Source organism: Cydia pomonella, chromosome 11 (genome assembly GCF_033807575.1).
Source record: "Cydia pomonella isolate Wapato2018A chromosome 11, ilCydPomo1, whole genome shotgun sequence".
Lineage (NCBI taxonomy): Eukaryota > Metazoa > Arthropoda > Insecta > Lepidoptera > Tortricidae > Cydia > Cydia pomonella.
The window spans coordinates 8183378-8202486 of record NC_084713.1 but is presented as its reverse complement, the minus strand read 5'-3'; the positions used below and the strand labels follow the sequence as shown (position 1 = coordinate 8202486).

Sequence of the window (19109 nt, the reverse complement as noted above, 5' to 3'; positions counted from 1 at the left end):
GTGTATGGTTGTGAACATGGTTTTTCTTATGCTATCGAAGTTAAAACAAAAAAACGCTTTTCTAATAATTTAGTTTTTTTATAGACATTTTATTCAGTGTGGGTATTCATATATGTTGTTTATAGATATGTTATGCGTAGGATAAAGCAAAGCTAGTTGAAAAATAGGCCGTGCTCGGTGTAGTGGCAGTCAAGAGAGCTCGAGGGCTTATGCCAAATAGATGGTCAGACCGGACCAAAAACCTCTTCAAGCGAAATCCATCAAGCGGTAAATAACGATATAACTTGAAGACAAAACCTCACGACTGCAGAACCACGAGGGGCTGGCTAAAAAGAAGGTATGCTATTTGGGATAAAAAAAAATTGTTTATTTTTACAAAAGCTTAACACAGTTACTATAATATGGTTTCGCCAAACTGCTTGACAGTTTGTTGGCGAAATACAGCGCTCTTTACTTAAAAAAACTAAAAAACCATATCTTATGTCTATTACATTAAGGTTAATTTGGGTAAATTATTAGTATTCGCAGTCTGATTCTGTCTGTCTGTTTGAGTCTGGTTAAATAATTGACTCCCTAAAAATAAATTAGAATTCCAGCTTTTTCTTAATTGTAGATCAAAGTTAACTGGCCCATCAGTAGCGAGCTAGCGAAGTTAAGTAGTTGCCATGATCACAGTAACAGACAGGAGTATATGCCTTAATTAACCAAACGGATTGGACCGAATCGAATGCTACTAACGACCGTGAACGAGCTTAATTCTTGCTATCTAAATAGTTCGACAGTGGATGGAGTTCTTTGATTGCACTGCATTAGTAAGAGGGCTACAGTTCGTTTCAGCCACGATGACGCACAGATTCGTCAAATTTAACCTTTAATAACGTGACTTTACGAGTCAAGGCACGCGTCTTCGTGAATGACACGATCTATATCTCATACTCATACGAGTAACATTTGATCTACTGCTCCGTAGTAAATCCATAAGCTATATGTGGCATAGCGATGGTGGTTTTAAACTTCTCAAAAGAATTAGTGCGAATTGATATACCTAAGGGTAAAACATTGTCTGGTAATACAAGGGTCAATTAAAATAATTTAGAAGTCCTTTGAATATAGTCTCGCTTGTTTCAAAGCTTTTGTCGGTAAAAATTGATTTCGTTTTACTTTTGTTGAATCTCTGGAGAAATCAAACGAGAATGTAGCGTTCCTGTTTTTTCACTATCTGGTATATTTAAATTTAAAATTAAATCCCTACACAAGAAGACTTTCAACGGTACCAGTGAATTCAGAGGTCTCAAACTAGGGTACCCGCGCATTATTCTCTAAACATATACAGGGATCCCAAGACTACGCAACATTAAGGGAAAGTACCTTAGATATCGTAGATAAGATATTTTGCTGAAAGAAGACTTTTATGTTATTTTTAAAAGTCAGTAATTCTGCATTTAAAGGTTTTCTAAGATTACTTGCTTCGCCTGGAAAACGAACCGACTTAATAATTTTCTTGAGATTTGTCCCACGGTAAGCCAAGAAGGCTTGTGTTGTGGTTACTCAGAGTTGTGGATACACATACTTAAATAAATAGAAAACAGCCATGACTCAGGAACAAATATCTGTGCTCATCACACAAATAAATGCCCTTACCAGGACGCATGCATCACAAAATGTAGCTAATATGTAGTAGTCCACAAAAGCTTTCCCCAGCATATTTCTATTGTCTGTCCCTAACGGACGCGCCCCAACAATGTACCATTTAACGACGGCGACTTGTCGCCACAACTGGCTGCAAGCGCAAACACCCGAAACTGTGCCGCGATAAAACACCCGTATACATCCCTGAGGTGCGGTACTAGCTCTTAGACAGTGTGGTAACTTGGTAACTTTCACATGCAAATGTATTTGTAAATTCGAACCACACAACTCCAGGTGTAATCAATAGACTGCATAGGGCATGCAACGAACTGGTACTGGACTGATGTGTCCATTGATTTAAGATAATCCTAGTGTATCTAAAATGAAGAAGATAAAAACGGATTTGTGTATACATTAAAAAAAGACTCTGTTATCCAAAAATAAGCAACAGTTCTGTTATAGTATGAATACTGACAGACAACGTACAGCTACCGTTGAAGTACCTTTCAATTTGAAACATTTATATTCTTCGAATATTGCGAAGCTCTGCTAGGAAATGAGTTTCAAAAATTGGTATTGATAGTCTAATGCTGATTTGAGACCATTTCGTGTGTCATGTAATGTAATGTTATGCGTTGTGATGCTATGTGTAAGTTTGTTTTTGTTCCTCTTTTTATCTGTATATTTTTGCTACAAATAAACTGTTTCTATTTAATCATATAAACAAACAAAGTCACAGGGACAAAGTCGCAGGTGGAGGCTAGCTTAAGTAGGTGCCTACCTATCCTAAGTGTAACTGTGATTTTGACCAAATGCAAAATACTGTTTTTATTTATATTGTGTATGCAGACTAACTAAGCAACCTATTGTAACAATATAACGGGATTAGCTCTAGATATAGTTAAATTAAGAGGGTCTGAGTTCGTTACGGCTGTGACAGTAACGTTACATTACTGCGTTACTTTGTTTCTTTACGTAATATAGTCCTCAAATTATGGTCGAATAACTTGTCTGGAGGCTTAGCTGGGGTGGGATAACTTGGCTTGGAGATTTAGGCTACAGATCTAATTTAGAAAGCTTTGGATGGTTTTGTGACTTAGATAACTTCTTTAAGCGCCATTTGCCCGTGGTTCACCACTTACACTGTTAACCCAGTGTCAAATTGTACTGGTGACCATGGCAACTCCAGGTTTAACCGGTTAACCCTGGGTTCGTGGGATGGTGTAAGTGACCCAAAGTGTTTATAACAATTAAAGAAGTTATCCAAAAATGCCAATTACTAAATTTCGAATCTTAGTTTATACCATACAAGTCCATACTATTTTGGTAGCATTAATAGCTGATGAGAAAAAAAAAACAAAATTCACATATTTTTTTCCTTTCGCTCGTCCTTATGTTACCTTCATATGAAATATATTGAAAATGGTAACAATGATAAGAAAGGAAAACGCCGGCAACGCTCTTACAACCCTTTGGTGCTGTGCGTGTCTATGGGCGACGGTAATTGCTTACCATCACATGATTCGTCTGCTCTTTTGCCTCCTATATCATAAAAAATGGACGAATTTCTTTTTTTATTGCGTCTACAATTTTTCGTTATATGGCCCAGGAACGCCCTTCTTTATAACAATATATTATATATAAAATTATGATAAGACAACTAAAACTAAACCTAACTAAAAAATCCCTAAAAACTACCTTCTAAGCCTAGGCCCTTCTTTATCTTGTCTTTTAGTTTAAATGACATTATAATCCTTGTCTGCCATTTTGACATTTGTGTTTTATACTAACACAATTTGTACAGCGATGGTAGCCGAGTGGATATGACGTCCGACTTTCAATCCGCAGGTCGCTGGTTCAAATTCTGGATCGTACCAACGAGTTTTTCGGAACTTATGTACGAAATATCATTTGATATTTACCACTAGCTTTTCGGTGAAGGAAAACGTCGTGACGAAACCTGCATACATATCTGCGAAAAAATTCAAAGGTGTACTTATGTGAAGTCCCCAATTCGCATTGGGCTAGCGTGGGGACTATAGCCCAAGCCCTCTCGCGCATGAGAGGAGGCCTGTGCCCAGCAGGTAATCACCTAGAATTGGTTAAGCCTATATACACTTAGGAGCAAAACTGTTCCAATAGTAGCATATTAGTAGAATGTCCAGAAGTGGATGTCGATGAAGGGGAGGGGCACATGATTAATACATAACAGTACTCCTTGAAATTTTCTACAAATCCGCCTAACATATGATGTACTTGGCATTTACGGATATTTTGTAATTTCGAATCGAAAAGTTGAAATAAACACATTTTTATTTTTTCCAATATTTTTATTTCCTCCTATGGAAACTCCAAATAGGGAACCATATATAATTAAGAAATTCTGCCACTATAAAATCATCATGTAATTGTTTTAATGGGCATATTTTTTAAGTTACTTTTAGGCGACTTATGGTTCGGTGCAAAAGTGTACCATTAAAAACAGCCATAGAACGTGTCTGTTAGTTCAATGTTAAAGATGACTGTTATTCTGCCATAACTAGAAAAGTATGTTCACGATTTAAACAGTTGATACCTCATTTTAGAGAGGCTAAATTTCTTAATTATGTATGGTTCCCAATTTAAAGTTTGCATAGGAGGAACTAGAAATATTGAAAAAAATAAAAATGAGTTTTTTTTAACTTTTGATTCGAAATTACAAAATAACCGTAAATGCCAAGTGCATCATATGTTAGGCCGATTTTTAGAGAATTTTAAGGAGTACTGTTATGTATTAACCATGTGCCCCTCCCCTTGATCGACATCAACTTCTCCACATTGTACTAAGATACTACTATTGGGACAGCTTTGCTCCTAAGTGTACGTCGTTTTATAATATTATATAAACTCAATTATCAGATTCGATTTGACTCTCGACCTCGAAATAAAGCTTACGAGTCTGCCTCTTGTAGTTAATTAACTCGAATAGAACACTTAAGTGAATCTGATACTTGAGTTTAAGTATTTGATGATTATATGGGTTTAATTTTTAGCTAAATAAGTTTCAAATAGAAATACAATTTATTAGAGAGTAAATGTATCCAAATATCTTTAAATGTCATAAACCTGAAAGCGTTTGATTGGTGAAATACTCACAAAATCTCATCTTCAAAATCTTCTTTCATCTCAGTCCGCACCAATTTAATTGGAGTAAGAAATCCACTTATAGTTATTAAAGCACAATAGAACTACGTCCCCGCTATCCACTTAATTGAGAGCTGCGTTGCGGGCCCAGTTTGTATGCACTCTTATCAATTACTTTACCTAGAACAGTTTATGGACGAAGTCTGGGGTTCAGGGAAAGAATAGCGCTTATTTATACTTTACTTTATCTGAAATCTGTCAATTTTTTTTCAAAAATCATCATCATCTTCCTCGCGTTGTCCCGGCATTTCGCCACGGCTCATGGGAGCCTGGGGTTCGCTTGGCAACTAATCCCAAGAATTGGCGTAGGCACTAGATTTTACGAAAGCGATCTGACCTTCCAATACCCAGAGGGTAAACTAGTCCTTATTGGGATTAGTTCGGTTTCCTTACGATGTTTTCCTTCACCGAAAAGCGACTAGTAAATAATTCCAAAAAACTCATTGGTACGAGCCGGGGTTTGAACTCGCTACCTCATGATTGCAAGTCGCACGCTCTTACCGCTAGGCCGCCAACACATTTTTTTATAATGAAGATACAAAAAAATAGGCGTATTGCGATGGCTTGTCTCACAAAACTATTTAACTGTTTTATTGGCTGAAAGGAGTGCATCTCATGCATATAATGTGTAGGTATGTGTATCTGTGCGCCCGACTAAACACTGTGAAAATAATTATTTATTGAAAAGTCGCATAACGCTGTGATTGTGTTTTGTTTCAGTTCGCAACGGTTACTCCTGTGTCCCGGTGGCTCTCTCCGAAGGCCTGGACATCAGACTGGGCACCGCAGTCACCGACATCCAGTACGGCGGCCCCGGGGTCACCGTCAAGGCGGTCAACCCCCGCAACCAGAGCCAACCGCAAGTGTTCAAGGGTAAAGCTAGTTGCAAAACTCGTTAAAAACTTTCTGCGGTCAAATACGAAATCCAATCCAACTCTATCAGTATAAAGTGTCTAATCTAAGCCAGTAATAAATCTGTTTATGAACTCCCGATCTCATAAAGCGCACGCTTGAAAAACCTTATTGAATTCGACTTTTTGGTGTAGGGACTGTTTTTCATTACGGTGTCGGTTCGAAGTTGCGGTGTTTATACTTTTTACTTAATTTAGTTCTCGTGTATCCAATATTGGGTCGGTGGAAGTGAACAGTTAATGAAAAGCAACGTGATATCGACTTTACCTTCCGGCGCCGCCGTGTTATTATGTTTACATTTGCGGGCAAAAAACCGAACTCCGGTGCCCTTAATATTGAAGTAAAGAACAAAGCAAGAGCACGTTGTCACGATAATGCGCGTTATAAGAAAAATCCACAGCGCCGTCGGCTCCTTGTCATTTCTTTGTCGCGGAATGATTTGCAATTCTAACGCGTTAATTTCACTTTGACGACGCGCAAAAATACGGTCGGGCCTGTGTTGACCCGGCGGGCCCGATCGACCCCACTCCCTCGCCGGAGGCTCTTCCGCCGGCACTGATTACTTACCTATTAAACACAGCATATAAGACGCCCCCCGGTCACCAATCATTAGTATGAAAGATCAACGGCCCAGTTTCATCCACATTTAGTACCTGTATGTAGGTAAATCACTCTTAGAAGTTATTTTATTGTTAAAGATCATTTCCGTTTGTAGAGGTTTTTGTACTTTAAATTTACTCCTAAGACGTAAGTAACTCCTGTACTCTGTAGGTAGAGCTGGAACGGCTAAGGTTTCCCTCAACATTGAAACAAATATTTGCCAGCAGAAAAATAGTGTAAGATAACACTGTGTTGTGCAGTTCACATCGTAAAAACTCAAAAGTAAAAAAGCGTCTATGTTTTGTGATCACAATCTCTCTTTAACGCTTTGCAATGCGGAGTCTTTATGAGGCAGTCTATGTCCGCCACATTTGCATACGGGCGGAGTCTATTGTGAAAGCCAGTTAGACGTTTAGGAGGCGGTGCGCGCTATTTTTGCCTAGCACGTGTGGTTGAAGAGAATTAAGTGAGCGATTTCATGGAGTTCAAAGGCGACGATAGGAATTATTTATGCATGAAGAGGATTTCAATAATTACGAGTTCTAGATATTACTCTACAAGGCGTTGTTCGGTTTATGTATTATTCAATTTATTGGATTTCTTTATTTTCTTAGTGTTCTTCATTAATACTATACTCGAAACCGTAATTCAAGACCAAAAAAACTACGACAGATAGACACGTCACTGTCAAAACTGTTAATGTCATTTATGTCACTTTCAAGTACACATTTTAGGTCTCGCAAACCTTTTTCTAATAAGTTTCTTTATATTGGTCAACATCATTGATAAAAAAGGTTTTTGACAAAACAAATACAACTTTTGTCACCGACTGCACTTGGTTTTCAACGGTCAACTAACATCGAGACAATTTTACGGGCGGTGCAGACTCTGTATGGAGGCAGAGGAGACGCCCTTGCACATCCTCGCAGAGTGCCTTTGCCTAATGCGCACTTGTGACTCAACCCTGGGCAGACACATGTTACGCCCGGAGGAGTTAAGGTCTCTCGAGATCAAAAAGATCCTGCAGCTATTTGAAGTTGCAGGCTTGGATCGACAGTTGTAGTAGGTGGCGATCACAATAGATCAGGGATGGACATACATAGCCCCTAACAAGAAGAAGAAGAAGAGACAATTCTAACGAACCTAAACACAATAAGGTTGCGTTGTTCTACAAAAGAGTATTCCTAGACCAGATTACTCCTTTAAGTCTCACTGGAACAAATGTTAACAAAAAACAAAAACTCAACAAGGCAGAAATCTCCACGGAGCAAAAACAACATTCTAACACTCACAACACACGTCAAGGCTAAAATCGCAACAATCGAAGTTCATCAATAGGGAGTATTACTGCAATGGTCTGCGGCCAGAGTGCAGCACTAGTACCTTTCCTAATCTATAGAGTAACTTATACATACCGTGCCTTAAACTGTTTTTTGACAAGTTTTCACAGATAATAAAATATGACATTGATGCATCAAGGCGGTTTGTTTACAAAGGGGGCCTAACGGGAAACGCGAAAATCGAAATTTAGTTGGCGGAAAAGAAAATCAGTACAGAGAGATAAAAGTCAGTATCTACCTAAATCCAATCAATCCGCATCGTGGGGACTATAGCCCGAGCCCTCTCGCACATGAGAGGAGGCCTGTGCCCAGCAGTGGGACGTATATAGGCTGAATTATTATTATTATTTATCTACCTAAATATGTATAATTATTTGAAGTATATATTGGTATATTTGAAATTTATTCCCATTTAAAAGCGTCCAATTTACTAACAATGTTGGTGTACGTCCGAAAAGTACCTATTTCATAATTGGCGTTTAAAGGAAAATTTGCTCTATGCCTGCCGTCGTATTGGGAGAGGGAGATCGTTCCAGGCCTAATAGGTGAAGTCAGTCCTATCTCTTACCAAGGGTACGGAATGTTGACACACTGCTCCATCATACATTTTGACAGTGTAATAAAATCACGGCAACCTTTGAACAAGCGCCGCTGCAGGCTGCAGAGTAATCACCGTGAAAGCCCCGATCTGGCCTGCAAACACGCGCTCTCACATACTCAATTAAGAGCTCTTTGTTTGTGGAAACCTTAGTTTTCTGTGACTTATCCCTAGATGGGATAAACTTTATTGAAAACGGAAATAATAATTAACAAAATTAATTAAATTAACTATAAAATTCCATACCTGAATCAAAAATAAATAAATAACTAATCTTAAAATAAATTACTAAAAACTATCCCCCTATGGCCTTCTATGGGACGGTTTAAAATCTTAACTATTTATCCCCTTATATACGCCTTAAGTATTTATCCCCATAAACGTCTACTAAAGTTAACAAGCCGCTAATAATCGTTTGTCCCTTTCCATCATACCAATACGTCGGGAAAGGGACAAACGATTATTAGCGGCTTGGCAACTTTAGTAGACGTTTATGAATAAGGGGGTTAATATCAAATTACCCATGAAACATATTTTAAAACAAAAATGTCACGCTTGTGAACAATAGTTATTAGTAGTTTGTTGGTAATGACTTTATTACACAAGTTAATAGAAAAGGAGTCGCTTTAAGCGTTTTTATCTCGTAGTTTTTATGTACTTATGAACTATGAGTCGTATTTCGTTAACATGTACAGCCATTAATTGTTGAGCCATTTGGGGTTTACTTTACATTGGACATTTCATACCGTTAGTATTGTCAACTAAATAAGCTTGAATCGTAGATGGATCAACAATTAAAGTCCGTGAACGTACAGGTCTACTGAAATCCTATTTCTTCTGGTTTAGCACTGTGGTAATTGGACGAAGCGATTAGCAATAAGTAGGACTTATTGAGTCACGAGTGATGGTGATCGTCTTTTTTGTTTATATTAATGTACAATCTTATAAAAATTGACGTAGTACCTTGTGTTGTGGGTGCTAGATGACGATTATATATTATAAACAGGCCTCGGAGTATTTTTAGCACGGTAAGACTAAGGAGAGCTATGGAGTCTTTGTTAACATTAAAATTAAATTCATACTCATACTCATCCTCATTAATTAAGTTCGTCCGAATCGTTTTATAAATACTTAGACTACTTATATGTAATTAATTCTGTTTACATATATTTAATTAAATGTTATATTATAAAAAAGTAATAATATGTATATGTGTATGTATATGTATATGTGTATTCAAGTAATAGACGACATTACACAATTTTTTACATGTTTCGGCCCTGACACGATTAGAGATAAATTTGTAAAAGTTCTCCAAAGGAACCCAGATATTAATGAAATACGAACGATGGCAAGCTCACAACAATTTGAGGAAGTTCTAAAACATGCTACTTTAACTTCAGTCGATGTGGAAAGATCTTTTTCGTGTCATAAGTGGATTTTTGACCAACATAGAACATGTTTCACTCCAGAGAACATGGAAAAAGTCTCAATTATTTACACATTTTACAACTGGACTGATGAAATAAACAACGTACACGTACCATGTGAAGATTTTGAAGAACTCATTCCTATAGCTACGTGTTCTATGGATATTGATTGTTAATTCTATGGGGTTGTTTACCTTCATATTATTTGTTACTCGTCAATGAAGATGGTGGTGTATTTTTTATAGCTATTATTTATTTTATGAACTAAATTAATGAGGATGAGTATGAGTATGAACTTAATTTTAATGTTAACAAAGACTCCATAGCTCTCCTTAGTCTTACCGTGCTAAAAAAACTCCGAGGCCTGATTATAAATATATATAGATAAATACTTAAATACATATAAATGATCGAGAATGAATAAATATCTGTGGAAAAGTCACAAATAAATGCCCTTACTTCATACCAACTAGGAGGCCGTTTTTGTGCGTGATGCAACATTTGTTTTAAAATTTAGTAAAAAGTTAACGTAACGCCTCAATTGCTGAATGCATTCAAATAAGGTTGAGCCAAATTTTTTTATAAATCTCCATAAAGATGGAAAGCGTTTGAAATTGAGCCAGACGCCTCTGGTTACAACCGAGGAACCTTATTTTATGAGGAAAATCGTGGAATCGATAATGGGAAAGGAAATTCACTTGAGTTTTTTTCCAGGTGATGTGGTTCTTTGCACTTTGCCTCTCGGAGTCTTGAAAGTAGCTGTGGCGAACAGCGGGCAAAACCAACAAAACTTCGTTAATTTTGATCCTCCATTACCGGATTGGAAGGTGAGACTGTTTGTTTTTTATTTATTTAAGTGCCTTAATTGTGGCTTTTGTTGAGTAGCGGTTGCTACGAGTATCTTTGCTTTGGCATATATTTTCTGCACACCGAGCATGGAGTACCTATAATGTTCTCACAAATTTCTTTAAAATTAAATTATGTACTTAGATTAGTTTATAAACCTAACTTATACTAGCACGAGCGGTTAAACAACAACTTCCCTTGTAAAATAACTATTTATAAGTGGGTGAGAAACTTTTTAGTTTATAAATTGTATAATTAACAACGATATATATGTTTGTTTGGATGTCGATATGTTTTGGTATGTGAAAAAATACACCGAAACAATTTCAAAATATGGGAACGAAATGCATCACATACACGAAATTTTTTTTTATGAGTTATGTTTACAGATTTTGAATAAATTAAAATGTGCAGTCAGCTACAAAATCTGCAAAATCGATTCCATTCCTATTTAGGATCAAAAGTTTCTTAAGAGGCTGTCAATACCTAAAGCGCGCACACTGTCTATTTGTATCGGAGTAAATGAGATAGCACTGTCGCATGTTACTGGGCCTGGGCAAGGGAATAATAAGAAAAATATGTAATAAAAAAAAGTGGATTATTAGTGTAATATTTAACTCGACCAAGGTTTAGATATAAATGTTTTGAAATTGTGATTTTAATTGCAGACCAATAAGTCAAAACAATAAAGACATAAAATCGTTTAATTGTGATTTTAAGACCAATCTTTGCAATTATTTTCTATCGAGCCGATTTCGTTCAATCGTGTATCGAGTACGACCACGGTCTTTGAAATATAATTAATATGAACATATATTTTTCTTACTTGACTAAAACAAATAGTCTTTCTTAAAAAACTGTTTAAGTAACATCAATTTCAAGGACATTGGGTGTTGACAGCCTCTTAAAGACCATTAATTTTTGATACTTCTATTTTATATCACATTTGACCTTTTTAACTAGGTGGCTGCTATCAAGCGTCTGGGCTATGGAAACCTGAACAAAGTAGTGCTATGCTTCGAAAGAACATTTTGGGATCCCAGCGCCAATCTCTTTGGCCATGTTGGCACTACGACAGCGAGCAGAGGTAGGAGCATAGTAGCTTTTTTGAACTTTACAAACTGATTGTAATATCAAATCATATACAGTGTCTCTCAGTAGTACTTAAAGGTCCAAGGTGAGATTATGCGCTGTGAGTAATGTTAAAAGCTTGAAGAGGATGTTACATATTCATACAATACAACAAATGTGTACAATACAATAGTTACCAGTACCTACCTACTTAATCATTAACATTAGTGTTACATATGCATTGGACCTTGTACTTTTACAGGCTTTCATTTAACTTGCCCTGAGAGTACCTATGTATGTATGTTAGTGTAAACAAATTTGATTTACAATAACAGTATACATAATGGATATATACATACGGAGACTGGACGTACGGGGAATTGGACATTCGGGGCCAGAATGTACAGTGGTGCTACTACAACTAGCTTAAATCTAAAATAGGCCCTCGTGACCTTAAAACTTTCCTCTTCGGTCACCAGTTACTTGTATGTTAATTAGTGTGGGTCATCTTGGAAGCTTAAATTGACCCACTTTCCGATTTACTTAGCTAAAATTTGCATAAATAATTATGTAAATCGGATGACAATGCAATATTATAATGACATGGAGCTGATCTGATGATGGCCGTGGGAACTCTATGATAAAACAACGCAAACTAATTGTGTTTGAGATTGTTAGAATTATCTCGATGAGTATTAGTTGCCCGTGGAAAGAAAAGTACAGTCAGCGATAAAATCTTCTAGCAGAAATGATTTTTTGCCCAAAACCTTATTTTCTTACACTGTTATCGACCTAGCCAAAGACTTCAGTATGTATATTAATTTACGCATGTTATTATCAATGAATAAAATATATTGAAACGCTTCTAGGCTTAGATTATTGTAGCAGATAAACGAGATGCACATGCATCGGCATTTATTCAACGCGCACTCACCGTGATCCTCCGAACTGCAGCAGCTCTCCGAAGTGCATGTTCGCGACAAACAGCCGACTCATCAATATTAATGCAGCGCCTGAGGAATCTCCGCAAATTAACCCTTCTATATCCTACTAGTACACACTCACTCTCTCGTAAATCATTATACCGTGTAAATAGTGTAAAACTTTGATACAGAAGGGGCCGTGATAAAGAATTAAAAGCTGAATAATTAACGCTACCTGCGGGAACCCGGAGGGCGAATGACGATAAATCACCTCAAGAATCAAGACAAGCTTTTTTTACGTTCTGGTTTAGTTCACGTCCTTACCGTCTTTGTTGTGTGCTCTGCTAACTTCATTAAACCCCCCTGCGCCTTGGCTGGGAATGCCCGAACAATGTAAACGGGCTTTTTTTAAATAGTAGCCAATTTAACATTTTCGGACTCTGTTTAAGGAGGTTGGATATCTGATAAATTGTTATCGCTCGTGTCGTCTCAAGAATTATGTGAGAAAATAGCGTCCGCAACGATCCTTTTAACGTCAGCTCCAGCCACAATTGTACAACTGTGCTGTTTTACATAATTGTTTTATCCCAATTATCCCATCAACCTTGCTCGCCTTCGTCTACGGTAGATCTTTAAGAACATTTTGTTTTGACGGTAAAAAGTAACGTAACACGTAATGAAGTTAATGTAAAGTAATTATTAACATGTGCCGGGCAAACTGAGGTAGCGCAGAGATGGTACACTGATCTGTACCCCTAGTGTAAATAAATTCGATTTCGAAACGTGACGTACGCGTTTGCGTTTAGTCTCATTTTGTATTGGATTTAGAAAGAGCGCGCCAAGCGGGACGTTTTGGAAACTCAAAATCCTATACAAAATGAGACTTAACGCAAACGCGTTCGTCACGTTATGATGTCGATCAAATTTACACTAGGGGTACTGTTTGTATATTGGATGGCTGACTACAGTTCTTTAGTTAACAAAATGTACCTGTAAATTACGAAATTTGGAGGAGGCTTCGAGCACTAATTGGGACCAACCTTACAACGCGAATATCCCCCCTCGCGTTTTTAATAATTATAATTATTTCCCAGGAATGAGGCTTAATGTTTTTATCAATATTTATTTATGTTCCAGGAAACCATTATGTCAATTTTTGAACCTCAAGTAGGATTTTATATGTATGTTTACTTGAATCAGGAATTGTCGGTACAAAAACCAGTTCCAGTAGGTTGAAATCCGAGATAACGACGGGGATTAGATTTTTAAATTTCTCATGAATTTACTTTACCTACATTAGGTTGTAAAGATTATAATTTAGAATATAATGAAATATAATTAATGTACTTTAAGAATCTTCAAAACCATTTGGAGCTGCCAATGATTTTACTATTATTTTTATTATTACTCTAACATTTCCATTTTAATTATCTGATTACAGAATGTCGGGTAGCTCCGAAATTGCCCATAAACTTATTATATACACACGGTGTAACACGAGAAACTCGAATGATTTTAACCATACACTTCTGAGGCCAAAAGAAGGAAAAAAAATACTAAATGAGTTTAAGTAAATTTGGTAAAAAAAATTTTTTTACGTTTTTTTTATCAAAATTGAACCTATTTGTCCATAAAAAGTTAATGTTATGGTAAAATTGGCACTGAAAATGAATTTTTACTTTTTTTTGTGAAACCTAGTTTTTGCAAAGGTTACTTGTCACTTTTTGACATCTATCAAAAAAGGATATTTAGACTACGCCTGATAAAGGCATCATCGCCACCAAAAAGGCGATTTGCACTAAGTTACAATAAGATGTTTTTAATATAAAAAAAGTCATGGAATTTATTAAGCCGAGAAGTTTTATCTAGTGTTTTGTTTCTTGGTTTTACTAATCCCATGACTAAAATTCACAATAGTTTGCTTGGAAACAATAAAGCAGCAGTCTTTTTTTTTCAGTAATATTTTTACTAGAAATTACAAATCTATAGAATAATTCATGGGATTTAGTAAGCTGCAATTTAATGTCAAGTAACCATAATTGCAATGTACAGATGCGTCCGCACCTGAGCCTGGTCCAAGCGGTACAAACGCTATCGATACACACCACACATATTTAGATCCCGTAAGGAACGATCACTTCTTACGTGATCTAAATTTGCGTGGCACGCTCCAATCGCGCTTGGATTGTTTGGATCAGGATCAGGTACGAGTGCTTCTGTAAATTGCAATTATGGTTACTTACATATCGCTGGCCCAATTTTACAGGTTTCTTTGTTATATGTTCAACGTAGTTAAAATTAGACTTAGTCATAGTGACATGACAACGTTCAAATTTCAAATCGTCAAAAGTGAAACCTAGAACTGTAATATTGAGCTAGTGAAGTGACACTTGCATAGCTCTTCAGTATGCAGTTTTACAGGGTACAAGGAGCGAATTGTTTATATTTTGACAGCTACTCTTCGAATAATAGGAAATGATAAATTAAATCTAAGTAAGGACTGTATGAATGTAACAACGTGAATGCAATATGTAACTAGTAACTGTAAAAATAAAACAGGCAATTAAAATTTAAATAAAATATCAAATATTTAGTAATTAAGTAACTGGATTTCAAGTTAAATGACAGTTCTTCATCTAGAATATATAATTAATTGAAGCAAACCTTGGCAAATTCAGACAAATCTACGGTAACGTTTGAATACAGTACTATTTATTTTTACGTATTTAACAAAGGCATCTGCCCCTCAGTGCATAATTTTTTTTTTCAAGTTGTGTTTGCATTTCAGATAGCGTAAGCTCCTTTGAAACTTTACATTTTATTTTTAAATACTTACATTAAAAGTAAATATAATCAGCTGATCGCACAAATATATTTTTATGGGAAGTTGCAGGTAAAGGTGTCATTCCGTTGCCGAACGCAGGCAGCATTTGCATGTTTTGCCTCACTCCAAACTGAACCATAATTCTATATTGCTAACTATATCTATATTGTTGTCCGATCGGCTGATTATATTTTAAAAGATAAAAAACCCTAAAAAACAAACACACAAAATACTTAGCAAAAAATACAGAAATTATACTGGAAGAAACCCCACGACTTTAGTAAGTCCGCCGTTAATAAGTCCATGTCAACTAACGACGAACGACACACCACAGCACCACACACTAATTTTTTGGCACAATCACAATTTTTCGTCGTTTCGCCGATGAGGTTACAAGCAAAATGGACGAGTCAAGGATAGATACTTGGGTACGCGTGCGGGGGGAGGGGCGGCCGGTGCGTTTACAAACCTTGTTATTAGTACACTTATACACTAATATTTATAAAGCTATTTTACTATTTACGGAAATAAGAATAAAACTCATAAGAATAAGAAAGGGATTTGTTAGAAATTAGAATTGACTTTTAATTATTAATACTCATTTGTAGCCACCGACTTTAATATATATCCCATTTGTATTATCTACTAATCTTTACGTACTGGAGATAGTACACCATTTATAAACCCAAGGAAAGTTTTATAGAATTTGTACAACTCTGTTATTCCGAGTAAAGAATATTAATTTCACGATTAAGTAAAACCGTTTTGTATTTCCTATACTATGAAATTAACTATCGCCTAGAAAAAAAATGTAAAAATTAATAGAGTTTGCTATTCCCGTCTTTTAGATATCAGGTTTTTAATTCGAACAATATTTTTTCTCTCAGAGAAGCCTTACCTATTTTACTCCTCGGTTGCAGGCGAGCTGTTCCTCTTCTGGAACCTGTACAGTGCGCCGGTGCTGCTGGCGCTGGTGGCGGGCGAGGCAGCGGCCGTGATGGAGAACGTGACGGATGACGTCATCGTCGGCCGCTGCATCGCCGTGCTCAAGAGCATCTTCGGCCACGCGGCCGTGCCGCAGCCCAAGGAATGTGTGGTCACCAGGTAGGTATAGTAAAACTAGCCGTTCGTGTTGAGGTCGTCACAAACTTTTAACCTCTTTTTAATTACCATAGGGGTTGAAGTAAAAAAATCCTTTCTTAGCGGAGCTCAACATCATTTGAAGAATTTCTCATTATTCAAATAACTTCAACGGTTAGGGTTGTGTGATGTCTGTACGTGAGTGTCGAATATTAAATTTGTACAATATTTAATATTTATGTTATAGCGCCTAATTTAACATAAAATTACTTAATTCAAATCCTAAATGGTGCGTGTTGCTTTATACTGTTCTATTCATTACAAAACGAGTTCTGTTATCTTTGACAATTATTCAAGGCCGTTAATGGTTCGGTCACTAAACTGGAGCCAGAATTGAACGCTCGTTTGAACGGGTGTTAATTAAAGTCAAAAAGCCCTGTCTTTGTTTTGGTTCATTACGTTCAAAGCCCTCGTGTGTTTCAGATGGCGGGCGGACCCGTACGCGCGGGGCTCGTACAGCTTTGTGGCGGTCGGTTCATCGGGAACAGACTATGATTTGCTCGCTGCGCCGGTGCCCGGGGCTTCTCCGGGGGAGAATAGGCTCTTCTTTGCTGGTACGTTTTGCTTGCAATTTATGAAACTCTGTGAACATATTATGGTTAATTATCGACTTACCGTCTCTGTCTCCCAAGTAGGTACGCCAGGTATTTATTGTGTGTCATAAACATAGCAAGGAAATCATGAGAATCGAGAAACAACCATATTAATTACTTATTCCGTTTTTAGTACAGCTTGTTATTGAGCAAACCAAAAGTCGATTTTATCTCCGGTTACAATTTGTGTGCGTTTTACCGTTTGTTGCCGGCATGAACTAAATTCATTTTTCAGTCAAACGGTAACATGTTAGCCTTTCTGGTACGTGTATTTTTGAATTCCTGTCGTTATCCAGGTGAACACACAATGCGCAACTATCCGGCTACGGTGCACGGCGCGTTTCTGTCCGGGCTGCGCGAGGCGGGCCGTCTAGCCGACCTACTGCTACCGCAACCGCCCATAACCAACGCGAGCGTAGCTGCTGCCACTGCCGCCGCCAACCACTCCTGATGCGCCAGAACTGAAGCCATGGCGCGCGGAGCGGTTCTTCTGCTACAACCATCAGTCACCAACGCAAACGTAGCTGGTGATACCGTCGCAGCAAAGAAATCCTGAAAAAAAAAACATCGTGAGTTTCATAATATCAAATGACAACTGGTGCGGGGATAAAGCTATTTTGTTGCAAATGATAACGTTTTATATTTCACTACAAACTAATAAATAGCAACGTTTCGAACTAGTTGTCATTCATAGAAAATTCAAGACTAGCTAGAGCATTGTTTTAGTTTTAGACAGTAAATTTAGTTTAATTTTGTTTTGTTGTAAAGCTAACAAAAGTAGGTATGTTTTGCTCTGTTAAGAACCATCGTATTTAATTTGTATTGTCTCAACTTAAGGTTCACATAAATATGTACTTCTGGTACTCGAACAACATTAGATAAGTAGGTATACGTTTTAGTAGTATTAGAAATGACTTATTCCTTAAAATGCCATTTGGGCCATAATGGCTTGGATTATAATTATTGTTCTCATGAACTTTGTAGTAATGCATTTTTATTTATTTAGTTCAGTGCTGCCGTGTATTAACAACATATTCAGTTGTAATGTAATCTCTAGCAGATAGATATTAAAATATATTTAATTAATACAGCGATGACAAAATGCAGCCAAACTGTGTACTGTAGTGCAACGTGCAACTTTTCTGTAATATAGCATTTTTAATTCAATAAGAAAATTTATAATAAGATTGGCAACTAGATACTAAAATAATGAAATGTAATAATAGTCTCCCCAGTATGCCTTAATAAAACACCAATTGCTAATTAATCGTACAATCATTCATTCCATATTTTCTACACATTGGAACGGCGGAGTAGTTGGAACGCCAACGGCTGATCAGAAGAATGTAATTGACAACCGTTTTCACAATTGAAGCACTTAACACATTGACCAAAATTATTCAACTACGGGTAAATGCGTTTATAATACCCAATCACAAAGTAATGCCAATCTATTACTTAAACTAATTATTCGTTTTTTAATCTGCTAATGTTGTTTTTGCTGATAGCAGACCAAATTAATCCGATAGTAATCCCGTTAGTGTTATGTTGATTTATCATTTATGTTAAAACAGATATGATATTCGTAAAATGGTTAATATTGTCTTTTAACATATTTAATTTTATTTCTTTGACGTAAGCTTATCCGCCACTATAATACCGGTGCTTAAAACTGACGTTAATACATTATGACAACCGCACTGCCCGTGGAATTAACTAAACATTAAGTAGTTTTAAATATTAAATAAGTGTTTTTCATTTTTCATATGTCGTGTCATTGTGTGTATTTTCATCAATAAAAAAACTTTAAAATAATTGTAGTTTCAATATCAAAAGTTCTCACTTTCAAATCGTCCAAGGGATCGGAGACGGCTCAGTCAATGTTAATTGGACAATTTAGATGATCTTAAACAAACACACCTGCCCTTTAGAGATGCACCTGTAACGTTTATACGAACTCGACAAAAACGAAGGAATGTGGGCGACTCCTTGATATGGGTAGGGTATTCTTAGGAGGAGC

General features: G+C 36.7%; 1 protein-coding gene and 1 long non-coding RNA gene across 3 annotated transcripts in view; one reads left to right on the top strand and one right to left on the bottom strand.

Annotated features, from left to right (window-relative positions):
• LOC133522764 (lysine-specific histone demethylase 1A) overlaps positions 1 to 18904 on the top strand; it is a 441475-nt gene extending 422571 nt beyond the window's left edge. For both annotated transcript variants that reach the window (XM_061858206.1, XM_061858207.1), the window contains 6 exons: positions 5533 to 5685; positions 10407 to 10519; positions 11502 to 11625; positions 16277 to 16460; positions 16920 to 17050; positions 17386 to 18904. In XM_061858206.1, coding sequence (XP_061714190.1) covers positions 5533 to 5685; positions 10407 to 10519; positions 11502 to 11625; positions 16277 to 16460; positions 16920 to 17050; positions 17386 to 17540 — 860 coding nt within the window. In that variant the 3' untranslated portion in view covers positions 17541 to 18904. The remainder of the gene's footprint in view (positions 1 to 5532; positions 5686 to 10406; positions 10520 to 11501; positions 11626 to 16276; positions 16461 to 16919; positions 17051 to 17385) is intronic.
• LOC133522785 (uncharacterized) lies at positions 7451 to 8126 on the bottom strand. Its single transcript, XR_009800125.1, has 2 exons — positions 8021 to 8126; positions 7451 to 7902 (listed from the first exon to the last, which is right to left on the bottom strand). It is a non-coding gene; the product is annotated as an uncharacterized LOC133522785 (long non-coding RNA).
• Positions 18905 to 19109: the final 205 nt, after the last annotated feature.